This window comes from Chiloscyllium plagiosum, chromosome 3 (genome assembly GCF_004010195.1).
Source record: "Chiloscyllium plagiosum isolate BGI_BamShark_2017 chromosome 3, ASM401019v2, whole genome shotgun sequence".
Classification (NCBI taxonomy): Eukaryota; Metazoa; Chordata; class Chondrichthyes; order Orectolobiformes; family Hemiscylliidae; genus Chiloscyllium; species Chiloscyllium plagiosum.
In genome coordinates, this window is record NC_057712.1 from 18,253,163 (window position 1) to 18,272,422 (window position 19,260).

The following is a 19,260-nucleotide window of genomic DNA, read 5'->3' on the forward strand; positions in this document are numbered from 1 at the left end:
ACTAAAGTTAATCTTCTACACTGATGTAGGTGTTTCAGCAATACTGATTTGTTTTGTAATGTATTGAAAGATGTGACCACTTTATGTACAGAGTATTAAAACCAATTCATTTTGGCTTATTTGTTGGTAAGGGTGATGAAAGAAATAATAGAAGGAGAAAATAAATTGTGTGCCAACTAGTAATTAAATTAAAACAAACAGAGCTTCCTTAAACATAAAAAGAAAGACAAGTGGTAAAGATGATACAAGGAATCTAAAGAGAGGTTTAGACAGGTTAAATGAGTGGGCAAAAATTTGGCAGGTGGAATATAATATCCATTTCGGTCAAACAAATAGAAGGTCTGTGTTATCTATATTGGGAAAGACTGCAGAAAATTGCTCTATAGAGATCTTGAGGTTTGTGTGCTTGAATCACAAAAAAGCTAGCATCTATATTCTGTAATAATAGAGAAGGTAAATGGTGTGTTGGCCTCTATTTCATAGGGAATGGAGTGTAAAAGTAGGGATGTTTTGCTAGTAAAAGGCATAAATCAGGCCACAGCTGGAATATAGTGGACAGTTTGAGTCCTGTTATTATAAGGAAGGCTCTGTTGGCATTAAAGGCTGTCCAGGTTGATCACCTAGATTGATTCTGGGTGTGGAGGAATTTTCTGTTGAGAAGCTGTTGGATAGTTTGGGCTTGTACTCATTGGAGCTCAGAATAGTCAGAGAAGACATATTTAAAACATGTATGTTTCTTGGGGTGTTGAAAGGATAGATGCAGAGAGGTTGTTTCCACTTATAGGAAAAGTGAGGAGCAGAGGCAAAGTCTCAGAATAAAGGCTCACAAAGTTAAGCTAGATGAATAGGAATTTCTTTTGGAGGATCATGAATATGTGAAATTATTTCCTGCGGAGGTTTGGATACTGGGTATATTCAAAGCTGAACTGAATGGCTAATCATTAAGGGAATCAATTGCTATGAGGTTAAGACAGGAAAATGGAGTTGAGGATTATCAGGTCAACCATGATCTCATTGAGTATGGAGTGAACTTTGGGCTGAATGGCCTACTTCTTCTCTTGCATCTTGTGGTCTTATTTGAACCACGAGACTAAAGAAATTATAAAAATGAAATAAAAGCTGTCCATCAAGCTAATAAAATCTGAAACTTTGTCATAAAACAGAAATGAATTCCAGATTACGTCCTATTTCCCCCTGATAATTTGCATTGAGCAGGAAAGATGCCCTGTGGAGATTGTGAACTTTCTTGAGGCAACAAGGATGACTGAGGCATGCATAACCTATGGCACGTGATGGCTGGCTGGAGGCAGTATTTTGTCTCTGCCCAGTGAAACAGAACAAGCAAGTTGAAGATTTACAAAGAGGAAATTTGCCCTGTGGACAGTTAAGTGAATTTAAAAATCTCAAAGGTTGGAAATCAGTAATGATAGCATTCCTGTAATTAATAAAATAGTGTAGTCTTAGTGACTTTTGAGAAGGTTTGTAGGTCAGTTTGAGGTTCTGGATGTAAGTTTGTTCGCTGAGCTGGAAGGTTCGATTTCAGACGTTTCGTCACCATACTAGTTAACATCAGTGAGCCTCGAGTGAAGCATTGGGAGTAAGGCCCATTGTTTGTGTTTAGGTTTCCTTGGGCTAGTGATGTCATTTCCTGTTCTTTCTTGGGGGGTGGTAAATGGGATCCAAGTCTGTGTGTGTTGATAGATTTCTGGTTAGTGTGCCATGCTTCGAGGAATTCTCATGCATTTCTCTGTTTGGCTTGTGCTAGGATGGATGTATTGTCCCAGTCAAAGTTGTGTCCTTCATCATCGGTGTGTAAAGGTACTAGTGAGAGTGGATCATGTATTTTTGTGGCTAGTTGATGTTCATGTATCGTGGTGGCTAGTTTTCTGCCTGTTTGTCTAATGTAGTGTTTATTACAGTTCTTGCAAGTTATTTTGTGAATTACATTAGTTTTGCTTGTTGTCTGTATAGGGTCTTTCAAGTTCATTAGCTGCTGTTTTAGTGTGGTGGTGGGTTTACAATGATGCCAAGAGGTCTGAATAGTCGGCAGTCATTTAAGAGATGTAGTATCTATGCGATGAAGAGGATATTTTCTAATGAAACTGAGTAGAATATATTTTACCTAGTTCTTGGGATTGATACCTGATCTATTGTGAGATTAGATAGTCACATAATCAGCAGTTTTCTCATTCCTGGATGAAGACTCTGTATCCTATCAGAGGAATGAAATATAACTTTCTTTAACAGAATATAATTGTTGTCCTTACAGCAGTATTTTCTTCACATTTTTGATTGTCATTCTGTTTAAGATCAGAGCAGGTAGCCATATTGAGAAAAGTTCTGATGGAGTGATCTGACCCGATAAGCATTTCACTTGTGTTATTTATTGTTTGTGTTCCCTTAGTTTGTGCGCTTTAAGGGTATTTTAGAATACATGCTGGAGATAAAGACAGCTGGCTAGCATGTTTCTATGAAATAGTGTTACTTGGTGTGAATTGTATAGGTATGTTGACTGTAATTGATTTAAAACAAACTAATATTATTAGTGGAAGGAAAACTGTTACAGATGTACATTTCAGTCTGAATGGCTTTTGAAGCACAAGCCATAATTGTAGTGGAAAGTGGAGTAGGTTAGATTAGTCAGATGATCTACTGCTGATATAATAGTAGCAAAAGTTGTGTTTATTCCTCAAGTAAGGAATGTATTCTATACATTGGATACATGTATTCCTCATTCCTAATCTGTGGTTGTAGCTGGCATCCATGCTCTCATGAGAAGAGGGGAGATGTCAGCTTGCTTTCAATGGATGAAAATCTGGAATTGCTCCGGTCTAAGCTGAAGTCCAGAAACTTTCTGTTACAATGGACATTTTCATTACAATTGTGAGTATAGAGCCAGCAGCTGAAGGGAAAGGAGTGGTGATCATCGTCAAAGTGAGCAGGTCAAAGCAAGTCAACAACATCTTAAAAGATTGCCATCAACAAGAACGGCTGTGCTACCCTAAACAGTTTTCAAAGAAAATCTTGAAATACAATTATATGACAATATAATTGTTTATTTGTTTGCAGACTGAGAATTTGAATAGACTTCTAGTTCCTAAGCGTCCATTTCAAATGTGGTGATGAGCTGAATCTTGAATAAATCTCTTGCTTAATTTGAAATTTTGTTCTACTGTCGACAAAATTCCAGAACATTTCATTTGTTTAATGATATCATGAAGTAACGCACTTCTCAATATTTGCTAAAACTTTTAAATCTTGCCTGAATCCAAGTATTATGCAAGAGTATACGTTTTGTAGTATATTGATATATAACATACCCAACTTCTCTCAAGTTATATATGTTATTGAACATTCTGGTTCTATCCAAACTCTCAAATAAACAGTGATTTTATTGTAGAAAATGTAAAAATTGAAGAGTCAGCATTTTCACATGAACTGTGATATATTTAAGTGGAAGGATACTCTATAGCTTTAGTCACTGTCTCCTTCCCATCATTTGAGAGTTTTCAAATAAGAAAGAGCACAGTACTATTTAGTTCATTTACAAGGATTGATAATCCAGAGACTTGGGCTAATGATCTGAAGACATATGTTCAAATACAATGGTAGTAGCAGGGGCATTTAAACTCAGTTCATTAAATCTGTAATGATGAGCTAGTATCAGTAATGATGATTGTCAGACTATTGGATTGTCATTGAAAATCCATCTGGTTCACTACTATTCATTCGCAAACAAAATGTGTCATCGTTGCGTCTTCTGACCTAGTTGTGATTCTAGATCTGTGGAAATGTGATAATCTCTTAATTGACTTTTAAAATTGCTTAGCAAGTTGATCAAGTCTTCAAGAAGACACTCTACTCTCTTTAATTAGGGAAGGTCAACAGTTGCCTAGCAATGCCCCCATCTCATGATTGAATCAAAAAAGCTGTAAGACAGATGATGAAAATGTGATCTTATCTATCTTTAAGCTTTTGGAATTGAGATTTTTAGAAAATAATTCCACAACTCTTCATGAAAGTTTTTTTTTCCTTCCCATCCTAATTCAAAGAATGCGCTATAGATTCATTTAAATGGCTTTGCTATGCTAATTCCTTTTAAAATTCCTCTCTGTATATCATTTTGTGTAAGTGTGCAGAGCAAATCTGTATGTTTCTAACAATTGTTTGACATAAGAGCTGTGTTATAACCAGATTGTTTATCTTTGTCTTTTTTTAATAGAAATTTTAGATTGTATTTAACATCAAGCGTGGAGCAATTTTCTGATACTTTCAGAGCGGTAGTAGTGGACAGATATGGAAATGAAGAAGAATATCCTGTGCAATGGAAGAACTTCTTTATTGGCCATGTGATTGGTAAGTGTTAAATGTTCAATGTATGCCATACAATACTTGTGTTGTAGGCTGTAGCACTGCTACATTGAAAGTATAAACCTAAGCAAAATTCATGTTCAATAATATGAAAGGCATTTTGTAGAAAGGGAAGTTCATTTATTCAAAATACTATATATTAATTCACTTTGTACTTGAAGCGGAATGAATTAATCAGAAATTTTGAAACTTGGACTTAAACTGAATCACTGGATTCCCATTTAAATTACCATGGTTACTAGGCTGCTGTACTTCCATGAGATTTTTATATTAAAAAATCCTGTGTTGTCTGAATTCCAGTAGATATCATGCTCTGAAATTAATAAGTAATGTGCATCAAAGGACATTGTCTGAACTTGTTGGTGATCTGATTTGATATACTTACTATGTAAATGCTTATGTGAAATTTGAGGGTATAAAGTGAAAGATGAAAGGGAGCTACTGAGAAAATCAATAATCTGTCCCAAAAGCTTAACATATTAAAATATTTATTGAACTGCTTTGAGGAGTTAATAACTAGTTTTTTGACACGTCGTTGTGGATAAGTTATACTCTGACCCCACGCACTCTTCGTGACAAAGATGTCTACTTCGGCAGCATCACTTACTTCTGATGAAAATAAAGTAAATTTTTTAAAAGAAAGAAGAAAATTATTTGAGGCATAGCTAAATTGTGAATGGTTTATATTGGTAAATTGAATTCCATGTGACTAAGTGTGAAGCCTTCCTGTTTCTATCTAAGAAAGATAAATCAGAGCAGTTTCCAAATGCCAATGGAAAAGCCGTGAGATTTGGAGATCCAAACTTAAAAATGACTTCATACTAGTGAACATGCTCAACTCCTTTTAGAAAGTGAATGGCGTTTATCTCAGGAGTGGGGTAGTGTATATAGATGGAAGTTATGGTAGTTCAAAATTCTGGTTAGATCCGATTAGGAGTACAATGTTCTATTCTGGACAACATATCTCAGGAAAGAGGAATGCATCGTAATTATAAAAGAATATGAGAGTCAAATTACCAGGGTAGGTTGGATTGACTAGACTTGTATTCGCTTTGATATCCATTTGAGGGATAACCTAATTTGAGATTTTTAATAGGATCAAAAGGGTGATGGTGAGAAATTATTTCATCTGCAGAAACCTAGAAATAAGCAGCATACAAGCAAATGAATTAGGAATTGGATTAGACCATTTAGTCCTTTTTAAACTGCTCTGCCTTTTAGTAAGATCTGATTGTGGCCTCCTATTATAAACATTTGAATACGCATACGAACAGATTCAAGAACATCATCATCTTCCCTATTATCAGACTTTTGAATGGATCTCTCAAATCTCAGTGTGATCTTTCTCTTTGCACCTTCTCTGCTGTAATACTGTATTCTGCAATCTGTTCTGCTACCTGATGCACTTTGTATGGTATGATCTGCCTGAAACTTTGGATATAGAACTGGCTGGAAGGTAGAAGACAGTGGGTAGTGGTAGAGAGTTGCTTTTCAGACCAGTGGTGTGCCGCAAGGATCAGTGCTGGGTCCACTACTTTTTGTCATTTATATAAGTGATTTGGATGTGAACATAGGAAGTATAGTTAGTAAGTTTGCAGATGACACCAACGTTGAAGGTGTAGTGGACAACGAAGAAGTTTACCTCCGAGTACAATGGGATCTTGATCAGATGGGCCGAGGAGTAGCAGATGGAGTTTTCTTTTTTAGATAAGTGCAAGATACTGCATTTTGGAAAGGTAAATCAGGGCTGGACTCAATAGTAAGGTCCTGGGGAATGTTGCTTGTCCAAGAGACCTTGGAGTGCAGGTTCATAGTTCCTTGAAAGTAGAGTCTCAGGTAGATAGGATAGTGAAGAAGGCGTTTGGTATGCTTTCCTTTTATTATCAGAGCATTGAGTATAGGAGTTGGAAGGTCATATTATGGTTGTACTCGATATTGGTTAGGCCACTTTTGGAATATTGCATGCAATTTCAGTTTCCCTCCTATATGAAAGATGATGATAAACTTGAAAGCATTCAGAAAACATTTACAAGGATTTGGCCAGGGTTGGAAGGTTTGAGCTTTAGGGAGAGGCTGATTAGGCTGGGGCTGTTTCCCTGGAAGATCAGGGGCTGAGGGGTGACCTTAGAGGTTTATAAAATCATGAGAAGCATGATTCCCTGGGGTGGGGAGTCCAGAACTAGAGGGCATAGGTTTAGGGTGAGAAGAGAGAAATTTAAAAAGGACCTAAGGGGCAACATTTTCATGCAAAGGTTGGTGTGTATGGAATGAGCTGCCGAGGAAGTGGTGGAGGCTGGTACAATTAGAACATTTAAAAGGCATCTGGTTGGATACTTGAATAGTAACGGTTTAGAGGGATATGGGCCGGGTGCTGGCAAATCAGACTAGATTAATTTAGGATAACTGGTTGGCATGGACGAGTTGGACCAAAGGTCTATTTCCGTGTTGTGCAACTCTGTGACTGTATGACTCCACTCCTGTCTTAAATGCGTCATCCCTTATTTTAAACTGTGTCCGTAATCCTAGTTTTTCCCAAATAGGGCGACATCTTCTCAGCATTCACTCTGTTGAGTACTCTTGGGTCTTGAATCACTTCTTGATTTTCTAAACTCCAGTGGATTCAGTTTCATCTTACCAAACCTTTACATATCATAGGTATTAGTTGAGTAAACCTTCTCTGAGCTCCCTATCATGCAGCTAATCCTTCCTTAATTCAGGAGACCAAGTATGTACTCTGTATTCCAGATGTGGTCTTGCCAATATCCTATAGTATTGCAAAAGATTCTGAATCATGTATTCCACTCACTTTGCAATAAGCAGCAATATTCCGTTTGTCTCCTAATCATTTAACTGCATTCCAACCTTTTGTGATTCATGTGACAAGACACTCGGAGCCCCTTTGAATAGGGGAGTCGCATTCACCACTTTCCACTCTGAAGAACAAAAGCAGCAGATATATTGGAATATCACCATCTATAGTTCCCCTCCAAGCTATAAACTGTGCTGAATTGGAATTATTTCTTCACTGTCACTGGGTCAAAATTCTAACATCACTGTGGGTGTCCCTACACTAGGACTGCAGTGGGTCCAGAAGGCAGCTCACCACCATCTTCTCTATGGCAATTAGGGTTGGACAATAAATGCTGAAGTAGCCAGCAACACCCTCACCCATGAATTAAAAAAAATCAGTTTCTACATCTGATTTCTTGATACCTTGCTTTCTTTCATATCTGCAATATTGCATGCTTATCACCTCCACAACTGTAACACTTGTGTCATGTTGGACACTTTTTTTCAGAAACTACAAGTCATGCAGACTATTGCAACTTAAGACCTTGCACATGTTGGCTTCATATTCCCATTGTTTTTGCCTGGCCATTGATCCCTCAATCAAGATGAAAAGTGTCTTCCTATCTATGCTCCTCATAATTTTATACATTGAATCATGTCTCCTCAGTTTTTAGGAAAGCAGCCCAGCCCAAACTCTCAAGTGCAGTTCCAGCCCAGGCAAAATCCTGCTAAATTTCCTCTGCACCCTCTCCAGTGCTATCACATTCGTCATGTACTGTGGATTCCAGAACTGCACACAATACTCTAACTGTGGCCTAATCAACATTTTATACAGTTCTAGTATGACCTCCCTACTCTTAAACTCTATGTCTGAATTTATTACAGCAAATCTACATATGCCTTCTGAACCACTGTATCCACCTGTCCTGATACCTTAAAGGACTGGTGGACACAAACGCCAACATTCCTCTGATCCTCAGTGTCTTCCAAGTTCCTATCGTTCATCACATATTCTCTTGCCTTGTTTGTCCTGCCGATGTGCATTAACTCACACTTAGCCAGATTGAATTCCATTTGCCACTAATCAGCCTATGATGAACTTGACTGTACAGCCCTTTAACCAAAGACTATTCTTCCCACTTTTTGACTCCCCACTAATTTTTTTGCATAATCTGTCAATTTATTGATCTCCCCTCCAATATCGAAGTCTAAATTATTTATGTGAACCACAAACAACAAATGTCCCATTGGACAATTCTTTCCAGTTTAAAAAAAAACCCGTAACCATCACCCTCTACTTCCTATCATTTAGCAAACTCGGGATACAATTTACTGAATTCCCTTGGATTTTGTAGACTCTTCCCTTTGCTATCAGTTTTCCATGTGGAATCTTAGCAAAAGGAGAAAGTGAGGTCTGCAGATGCTGGAGATCAAAGTTGAAACTTTATTGCTGGAACAGCACAGCAGGTCAGGCAGCATCCAGGGAACAGGAGATTCGACGTTTCGGGCACAGGCCCTTCTTCAGGAATGAGCAGAGAGTGTTCAGCAGGAGAAGATAAAAGGTAGGGAGGAGGGACTTGGAGGAGGGGAGTTGGAAATGTGATAGGTGGAAAGAGGTCAAGGTGAGGGTGATAGGTCGGAGTAGGACGGAGGCGGAGAGGTCAAGAAGAAGACTGCAGAAGACTGCAAGAAGCCTGTCTCCCCAATATAGAGGAGGCCACACCGGCTGCAGCGGATGCAGTAGATGATGTGGGTGGAGGTGCAGGTGAATCTGTGGCGGATATGGGAGTTTCCTTTTGGGCCTTGGAGAGGAGTGAGGGGGGAGGTGTGGGCGCAAGTGTTGCACCTCCTGCGGTTGCAAGGGAAGGTGCCGGGAGTGGTGGTTGGGTCGGTGGGGTGTGTGGATCTGACAAGGGGGTCGCGGGGGGAGTGGTCTCTACGGAAAGCTGATAGGGGTGGGGAGGGAAATATATCCTTGGTGCTGGGGTCTGTTTGGAGGTGGCGGGAGTGACGGCGGATGGTGCGCTGTACATGGAGATTGGTGGGGTGGTAGGTGAGGACCAGTGGGGTTCTGTCCTGGTGGCGGTTGGAGGGGCGGGGCTCAAGGGCGGAGGAGCGGGAGGTGGAGGAGATGCGGTGGAGGGCACCGTCGACCATGTCGGGGGGGAAATTGCGGTCCTTGAAGAAGGAGGCCATCTGTGTTGTATGTATTTTGAACTGGTCCTCCTGGGAGCAGATGCGGCGGAGACGAAGGAATTGGCGTTTTTACAGGGGGCAGGATGGGAGGAGGTGTAGTCCAGGTAGCTGTGGGAGTCGGTTGGTTTGTAGTAGATGTCCGTGTTGATTCGGTCGCCTGAGATAGAAACAGAAAGGTCTAGGAAGGGGAGGGAGGAGTCCGAGACTGTCCAGGTGAATTTGAGGTCGGGGTGGAAGGTGTTGGTGTAGTGGATGAACTGTTCAACCTCCTCGTGGGAGCACGGGGTAGCGCCGATACAGTCATCAATGTAGCGAAGGAAGAGATGGGGGGTGGGGCCAGTGTATTTGCGGAAGATGGATTGTTCCACATACCCTACGAAGAGGCAGGCATAGCTGGGGCCCATGCGGGTGCCCATGGCTACTCCTTTTGTTTGGAGAAAGTGGGAGGATTGGAAAGAAAAGTTGTTCAGGGTGAGGACCAGTTCGGTCAGTCGAAGAAGGGTGTCAGTGGTAGGGTACTGGGTGGTACGGCGGGAAAGGAAGAAGCGGAGTGCTTTGAGTCCTTCGTGATGGGGGATGGAGGTGTACAGGGACTGGATGTCCATGGTGAAGATGAGGCGTTGGGGACCGGGGAAGCGGAAATCCTGGAGGCGGTGGAGGGCGAGGGTGGTGTCACGAACGTAGGTGGGGAGTTCTTGGACTAATGGGGACAGGACCGTGTCGAGGTATGCCGTGGGGACCGGGGAAGCGGAAATCCTGGAGGAGGTGGAGGGCGTGGGTGGTGTCACGAACGTAGGTGGGGAGTTCTTGGACTAATGGGGACAGGACCGTGTCGAGGTATGCCGAGATGAGTTCGGTTGGGCAGGAGCAGGCTGAGACGATGGGTCGTCCGGGGCAGGCAGGTTTGCTAAGAATCTTAGCAAAAGACTTGCTTAAGTCCAAAGAGGATACATCAAAAACATTGTCTTCATCTACAACTCCAGTAGATACTGTCATCAAATAAATATTTATCGCTCCCAGTCTTAAAAAGTGAATTGATTCCTAGCTTTAGAACATTTTCAGTCAGAACGTTCCCAACTTCCTTTGATCCTTAATTTAATTCCTAAATGGCTTCATTCTAATTTTAAAACTGTGCTCCCTTGTTCTGGATTCTTCCACTGGAGCAAACAGTTCTTGTGTGTTTGCTCTTGAATAATTTTATCATTTAAACATCTTCAAAAGATCAGTTCTCAATCTTTTAAATTCCACAGGAACACAAACAAAATGTGTGCAACTTTTCCAGATAATTTTATCCATTTAACCCGATTATTAGTCTGGTAAATTTGAATTCTACCATGTTCAAGGCAACTCTTAATTTCCCTAATGTCTAAAACTGAAAGCAGTCCTTGAGCTGGTACATTTCTGTTGTACAGTGCAATGTTAACGTTTCCCTTTTTGTGCTTCTGTCTCCATGAGGAAGATGGTCATTCCATCTGTGATTTGGATAAAAGTTTTACTCTGTTCTGTAACTGTTTCCAATTTGTGTACTTTTATTGGGAACAAGAGAAGCATTCAACTCTTGAGGTTGTTTGGTCATTTAATAAAATCAAATTCCATATTCCCATCTGCTTGCAGTAACCTTTTGATTAGCTTATCTAACAAGAATATTTCTGCCTAATTCTTAAGATATTCATGAACCCACCTCCGTCGCCTATTCAGAAAGTGTTCCAAAATTGCACAATCCTCCAAAAAAAAGACTCCCTTCTGTCCTAAAACAGTGAACCTTAATTTTAGAACAGTCACTTCTGGTTCTGGACTTACCCGCAAGATAGAACATCCCTTCCACATCCACTTTGTCAATACTGTTCAGGGAATTAGGTACATACAACGAACTCCTTTCTCATTCTTCTAATCTCCAGTTGTAAAAATCACAGCCTTTCCAACCTATCCTCAAGACAGCCCAGTCATTCCAAATATGTCTAGTAAACCTTCTCTGAACTGCCTCCAAAAGACCTATATGCTTCCTTGAATAAGAGATCAAAGTTGCATTTGAGGTTTAAGATGTGGTGTCATAAACTTTAGCTGTTATATCTTTGGTCCCCTCATCTGAGTCATTATTGTAATTGGAAAAAAGCTGAAACCCCAGCATAGATTCCTGCAGGACTCCACTTGTCACATCCTGCCAATCAGGAAAAGGTCCATTTATGCATACTGACTTCTGTCACCCAGTCAATCTTCTAATTTTTCTTGCGGATGTAGATGACTTTGGCTGGCCTACATTTACTCCCAATCCTTAACTGCCCTCGATGGTGGGGTCTTGCCTTCTTGAATGTAGATACACCTATAATGTTGCTGGTGAGGAATTTTCAGGATTTTAACCCAGTGACAATGAAGGAACAGTGATGTATTTCCTAGTCAGATGGTGATTGCTTTGGGGATGAACTTGCAAGAGGTGGCATTCCTGTGCATTGCTGCCCTTGTCCTTCTAGATGGCAGTGGTTGTGGGATTTGAAGTTCTGACTAAAGAGCTCCAGTGAAGTTTTCCAGTGCATCTTGTAGACGGTACACACTACTGCTGTGCATTGTTGCTGGAGGGACTAATCCTGCATGATAACCACTTGTGCCTTGTCTATTACTTTCTGCAAACATCAGTATAGAATGTCTGTTGGCTCCCTTTATCCACAGGGTGTGTTCCCACTTCAAAGAGCACCAGTAATATTTTTAGTACTTGATTTCCCTTTACAAGATCAGACTGTGCTGCTGGGTCAGAATTCTGGAGCTCCCTTCCTAATGGCAGTGTGGGTCTCCCTACCCATAATGGGTGGCACTTGTTCAAATAGATAAGTCACCGCTATTTGTCAAGGGCAACTAGGGATAACCAGTAACTGCTCTGCTAACCAGCAACGCCCACATCCCATGAATGAATTTTAAAGAAAACACTCGGGTGCCCAGTAGTAACAGTCTCCTCCTTTTCCTCTTCCTCCTCCTCCTCTTCTTCAACCACCTCCACCTCCCGCCCATCCTTTCTGGAATACATGAGTTATGCTTGCTGCTTTCCAGTTTGATGGGTCTTATCCAGAATCTAGCAAATTTTGGATATTTAAGACCAATGCATTTACTTCCTCATTAACACCTTTAAGATTCTAGGATGAAGGTCATTAGAACTTGGGGTCTTGATAGCCTACAGCTCTCTGTTTGCTCAGGTTTCAGCTTCAACTCCTGCTCAGTGGTTTGAGTACAGAAATCAAGGCTGACATTCCAGCAGTAAGTTTTGCATTGTCAGAGCTGCTTTCTTTTTATGAAACATCAAACTGAACAGACAGATGCAACATTAGTTTAATGTAAAGTGTCATATTATTTTAATAGTGTTCTGGTCAATATTTTTCCCTTAACCAACATTACAGAATCAGATTATCAGGTCATGATCACAATGCTATTGGGAAGGTTGCTATATGTAAATTGTGCTGTTACCCAACCCAACATAATGACTGCACTTTAAAATTACTTAATTGTTGCTTTGAGAGGTCTGATAGTTATAAAAACATTTAAAGTGCAAAGCTTTCTGCCTGACAGTTTCTCTTCCTATCTAACTCCATTGGGTTCCTGTACCTGCAGTGTGCTCCTTTCTTCAGCAATATTGCCTACCCACTAAAATCTCTTCCTTCAGCTTCTGTACTTTTGCACCCCTCTACCTGAATTCAGGGCCTCCTTAGCATATTCTCATGGCTTTTTTTTTTTTGCTCCTTCTAGTTGTCCTCCTTTATTTCGCATCCTATCTTGACCCAGTCCACTTTCAATTAACTGCCCTGGAAAGAGCTTTAAGTGTGTTATAAGCTATTGACAGGGAGGAATTGCAGATTTGTTTGCAAATTTTTGACAGTGTGAGGAGAAAGCATGCTTTTCCTTCCTTCATATGATTCTGACATTTAGACCCGAAAAACGTATTTAAGGATAGGTACATATCTGAGGCTCCAGTAAAGAAGTATATAATATAAGAAGAATGCTAGGTACACACCATTTCTTGCATTGCACCACCCTTCAACAACTTGTGCTGAATGGCTTCCTACCTAGGGGTTGGAGCCTCAGAGCATTACTGTACATTTTAACTTGCTAGTTGTCACTTTACTGTTGATACCTAAAACTATTTCTGTGCCATTCTTCAAAGTCAGGGCTTTGACCAGCCGGACTTTTGAAAATTTAGGTTTTTAAAACTTAGTTCTATTTGACAAAGTGAAGGATGTAAAGGGAGCAAATTAGGAAATGCTTTGATTTTAATTTGATACACCAAGAGGGAAGAAATTAAAAGTTAGATGGACAACATATTATAGCAATATTCATATTGATGGGGAAAATAAGATTAATATTAATAATATTGCAGTGTTTGAATTCTGTTTCTTTAATGTTGAAATATAGTATTACCAAAAAACATTGTTTTTATTTCAGAGTTCCGGCATTTGCAGTATCTTGCTTTTACTTGGAATGTCAAGTTGCACAAGCAGTGCAAATAGCATTATTACTGTAATAATATTTTCAACCAGACAGCACCAGAATAGAGTTGGAATTAATAAAATCTGGGAATAACATTTGCTTTTGAATATTCAGTTTCCACATAATTGAAGTTTCATGTTATGCAAGACTCAAACAGAACATGAGATGGAGACTTTAACTTTCTATCAGAAAATTGTATTTTTATTTAAATTTGTCTGTATCCATCCAGAAATGTCAAGTTAGTATAGATACTATTTTGCATTTGCAGCATTTTTATGCATAATGTTTGCCCGTGTGCATTGAGCACAATATTTCTGCAGTAAGCAAACATTGGTAATTGTTGCCAGAATCTCTGAAAGCACCATTTTGCAGTTCATAATACCGAAAATCTAATAATTATTTACTAATTACGCACCAGCCGTATAATGCAGGGATCAAACCAGAGACTTTCTATTTACGATTCATCGACGCTACTGTTATCAACTGGGACATTGCAGGAGCTGTTTCATTAATATTCATAAGTAAGAACACAAAATTACAGGCTGAAACAATGTTGCAGTAAAAGCTATGATGGCTAAGAAGTCTAATTATATGAAATTTGCTTTTTTAAATAAAAGGTGAGCCAGGTTCAAAAGTCCGGGCTGTAATTGATAATGAGGATTTTGCTGCCAGAATTGTTACCGATGAAGGAGAATATAATGTAGAGGTATTCTTGACTTTCATTACCTTCTTAAGATGCTATGTCTTGAAATCCCTAAGTATATAGAATTTTTTTTTTGTGTGTTAACTCCTGTAATATTCTGAAGGAGAATTTGGCTTAAAATGTTCACACTTGAGGTCAAAGATATTAGATTTTTAATCTTGTATAAATTTACAACATAGATGGAGGCCATTTAACCCAGTTTTGTGATGAACTAGCACATTACAGAAAGGATGCAAAAGACCAAAATGTGTACAATTCTGTGGATTGAGCAGTGTTTTGGACAAGATTACCATTGCTTCTTTACTCTCATACTCTGTACTACTGTTAACCTATTTTATAGCTGTTCAACCCTGAGCTCAGCTATAAATCTCACACCATGCATTGCCAAAGTTACCTGTTTACAACTCCATAATCTTACCTGTCTCTCTCCTCACTGCAATTTGATTAGTATTCTTGTCACTCTCAACTTGACTGTTCGTTGTCCTCCTTTCTGGTTACCTATCCTCTTTCTACAAACTCTACTTCCGAAATGCAACTACTTCTTATTACCATGTTCTTGCTGACTTAAATTAAAACTTGATTTTTGTAATATAATGTTTAAACTTTGTCTCCAGACCCTTACACAATTTTAGTATGAATTCTAAATCTTTGATTTCTCTTCTGTGGATCTGTCTTCTGATTCTGCTCTATTTTATGATCCTGTTCTCTTCACTTCACAATTTCTGGCTGACATTTCACTCCATATAAAATATATCTAATGTCTTTTCCTCTTTGATTTTATATTCCCTGTTGCTCTCTCTTCCTTTTTGAAAACCTCCAAAAATGTCCATTCTTCAGCTGGATTTATAATGACCCCTCTGTGTCTCAATGTTTGTAAACATCATTTGAGATTTAAAAGTTATATACTTTGCATTATCTCAAGACATCTTGAAATGCTTCTAAGAATGGCTGCTGTTGTGGTCATGGAAATACGCTGTTTTAGAGCAGGCTCCTTTATGGTAAAATTGGTCAAAGTAAATTGTCATAACTTAATTAGATTTTTATTCACTGAATTTGTGTTGACAACTTTCATTCCTGTTTCTAGCCCCTTTGGAGGTTTATTGACTCTGAGCCTGTGGAAAAATTGTTGGCGTACAAATCTGAAGATGTTCGGGAAATTGGGCGTTTAAAGTCATCAAATATTTGTGGTTACATAAAGTTGAATGACTCTGAACTTTCACCAGAGGAACTTGATGAGGATGATTTTGATACAGATGCTTCTACAAGTAGGTATATTTGATGAAGTAAACTGATTGATGGTTTCCTATTACATGGTCTGATCATCAGCCAATTTGCTTTCTGTTAGTATAGTTGCAATGCCAGTTTATTGACTTGATACTTCTTAAAATATTACCAACAATGCAAGTTGTTTGAAAAAGTACGTTTCTCATTAGCACTGGGTGCATGTGTCTTCCTACTCTGCAATTTCCATGAATTATTTATACAATAGCTTCTTAGTTTCTCCTGAAACCCATTCTCAGTGACTTACAGTGCAATACCTCTCGTGAGATAAAATCACAGAGGCTAATGTTGCCTTTTGTGGAACATAGTACAACTGAATGAAGGGAGTGCTCTTGAACAATAATGACTATGGAGAAGTTAAAAATCCTTGGGATATGTAGATCATTATGGTTTCTTGTACTCAATAAAAGTTTTCACATAAACTATGCTCTGGTTGTTCTAGTGATTTAAAAATCACTTATTTAATACAAGTATATTTTGTGAAGGAAAGTTCAATGTTGAGTCTTCAACTGAAAACTTAGTATTGGAATTTGATTCTTTTGAAGCCAATAATTTCTGCTGATGATCTATTGTTTTACTTATTTGCATTAAGATATTGTTGCTAATATTGTGTAGTAACATTTTGTTTCAGTTCTGGTACTACTTTCCATTCCCTTTTGTTTTATGAAGGTGCAGGGAATCTGGACTTGTGCCTCTACTGTCAAAAGGATAGACAGGTGAACTACCCCCCACAGTCTCCAACAATGCCCACTTTGGCTCCTGACAATTACTGCCTAGGCAGGACATCTCTAATGAATACTAGAAACAGGCAAGATAGATGAATAAATTGTTTTGTTAAAGATGCCTTAAGCCATTTGAATACCCATTCAACACTATTTATATTACATTGGAAAGGTGCTTTATCAGTCTGTGAATATAGAGAAGCATTTTGTGTAAAAGTAGTAAGAGTGGACTTTAAAAGTTAAGAAAGCAATGTGAAATAACTGGAGGTATTTACTTCATTCAGTCTTTGCATTGAAGATTCAAAGATGAGTTGGACATGACCTAGACAATATTTAAGGCTCTGAGCACTCATCCTGGTGCAAAGCTTTTCCTTTTCTCAAAATACACGCTGTGTAAAGTGTTTACATTTCATTCGTCTCAGTGGAAAGGTTCTACAAAACTCTTTGGAATCTGTTTCAGTTGACATAGCCATTTAAGGGCCGAATCAGACAAATAGATTCAAAATGAAAATAGTCACATTTCTGAGTCATGGAAAGCAGATTTCAAGTAAGATGATAAGAATGTTTTTGAACTCTCTGCTGCCTTGTCTCTATTCATTAAGATCTACCCCACTGGAGAATTGGGCAAGTGGTCTCTGGCAAATGGACCCTAAAATACCTTTTCTTATGGGATCTAATGCAAAAAGGTTCACCTGCTTTGATTTTTGGCAGGTAGCTGTTAAAGTTGGTTTTCAACTGAAACTGAGTATCTTATTTTGGCCCTTCTGCCTCATTCTGGAAGAGAGGGAGTATGACACTAAATGGAGGATTGTGGTCTGTACTGGTCCTGAAAAGAATACTTAAGAGGAAGTTTCTGTCCTGACGTTTTCATTTGAAATGTTTGAAGTGCTACATTGTCAATGTTTCCTTTTCTCTTGGTTCTTTCTAAAGAAAGGTGTATTTTTTAAATTTTGTTTTGATACAGAGGATGCTTTTAAACACTGAAATGTCCTGTCTCTTGTTCTGAAATGATGAAAGGTCAAAAACCTGAAACAATAATTGTCTTTAAATCTCAATAGATGCTACCTGACCAGCTGAGTATTCCAATATTTTGATTTTATTTTAACCTCGACCACAAGCTTTGGGACTTTTTTTGTTTATAGGATGCCTCTAATAGTGTGGCAGTTGGGGTTATCAATTTATAAGTTTTTCAGTCATCATTTTACTAATGTGAAGCAGATTTCTCTTGTTTACCTCTTCAATGGCTTCTCCTTTAGAAGGAAATTTAGTTCTGTCCGAAGAGAAATAGAATCGATCTTGACAGGTTGTTAGAAGAATGTTATTCATGTTTTGTTTTCTGTGAGCTTTCAATTCCACTTACCCCCTTTTCAGTTAAATGTGTATTTTGTTACTCTTTTAAGTTTTATATAATAGCATAGTGTAGAAAGATGCCATTTGACTAAATCTGTATTGGCTGTTTTGATGAACAGTCCAGGTAGTCCACATTCTCTATGCTCTCCTATCCTTGCAATTTTTTCCAAGTACTATTACAAATTCCTTTTTTAAAAGTATTATTGAGTCCATGTACACCACCCTGCCAAGCAGTTCATTTCCAACTCTGGCCACTTATTGCATAAACGTTTTCTGCTTTCTTTGGTTCTTTGGCCGGTCATAATTCTTTGCCATTTGGTTGTAAAACCTTTAACTACTTGAACGATTCCTCTTTATTTACTATTTGAAAACCCATCATGATTTTCACACTGATAGCAAATCTCTTGCGATCTTCTCTGCCAGAAAGAGAACAACCCCAACTTAGAGTCATAGAGATGTACAGCATGAAAACAGGCCCTTCGGTCCAACCCATCCATGCCGACCAGATATCCCAAACCAATCTAGTCCCACTTGCCAGCACCCAGCCCATATCCCTCCAAACCCTTCCTATTCATATACCCATCCAAATGCCTCTTTAAATGTGCATACACGTACCACCCTCTGTGTGAAAACGTTGCCCCTTAGGTCTCTTTTATATCTTTCTCCTCTCATCCTAAACCTATGCTCTCTAGTTCTGGACTTCCTGACCCCAGGGAAAAGACTTTGCCTATTTATCCTATCCATGCCCCTCATAATTTTGTAAACTTGTATAAAGTCACCCCTCAGCCTCCGACCTCCAGGGAAAACAGCCCCAGCCTGTTCAGCCTCTCTCTGTAGCTCAGCTCCTCCAACCCTGGCGACATCTTTTCTGAACCCTTTCAAGTTTCGCAACATCTCTTCAATAGGAAGGAGACCAGAATTGCACGCAATATTCCAACAGTGGCCTAACCAATGTCCTGGACAGCCGCAACATGACCTCCCAACTCCTGTGCTCAATACTCTGACCAATAAAGGAAAGCATACCAAACCCCTTCTTCACTATCCTATCTACCTACAACTCCACTTTCAGGGAGCTATGAACCTGGTACTCCAAGGTCTCGTTCAGCAACACTCCCTGGGACCTTGCCATTAAGGGTATAAGTCCTGCTAAGATTTGCTTTCCCAAAATGCAGCACCTTGCATTTATCTGAATTAAACTCCATCTGCCACTTCTCAGCCCATTGGCCAATCTGGTCCAGATCCTGTTGTAATCTGAGGTAACCCTCTTCGCTGTCCACTACGCCTCCAATTTTGGTGTCATGTGCAAACTTACTAACTGTACCTCTAATGCTCGCATCCAAATCATTTATGTAAATGACAAAAAGTGGAGGACCCAGCACC

At 39.3% G+C, this 19,260-nt stretch overlaps 1 protein-coding gene across 4 annotated transcripts in view; it reads left to right on the forward strand.

The window, feature by feature from the left end:
- The window catches only part of adam17b (ADAM metallopeptidase domain 17b), a 74,127-nt gene that overhangs the window by 12,679 nt on the left and 42,188 nt on the right, over positions 1-19,260 (forward strand). For all 4 annotated transcript variants that reach the window (XR_006309585.1, XR_006309583.1, XM_043678071.1 and 1 more), the window contains exons 3-5: positions 4,223-4,356; positions 14,442-14,530; positions 15,612-15,792. Coding sequence is in view for 2 of the 4 variants with exons in the window: in XM_043678071.1 (XP_043534006.1) it covers positions 4,223-4,356; positions 14,442-14,530; positions 15,612-15,792 (404 nt within the window). In the remaining 2 variants the exon portion in view is untranslated. The remainder of the gene's footprint in view (positions 1-4,222; positions 4,357-14,441; positions 14,531-15,611; positions 15,793-19,260) is intronic.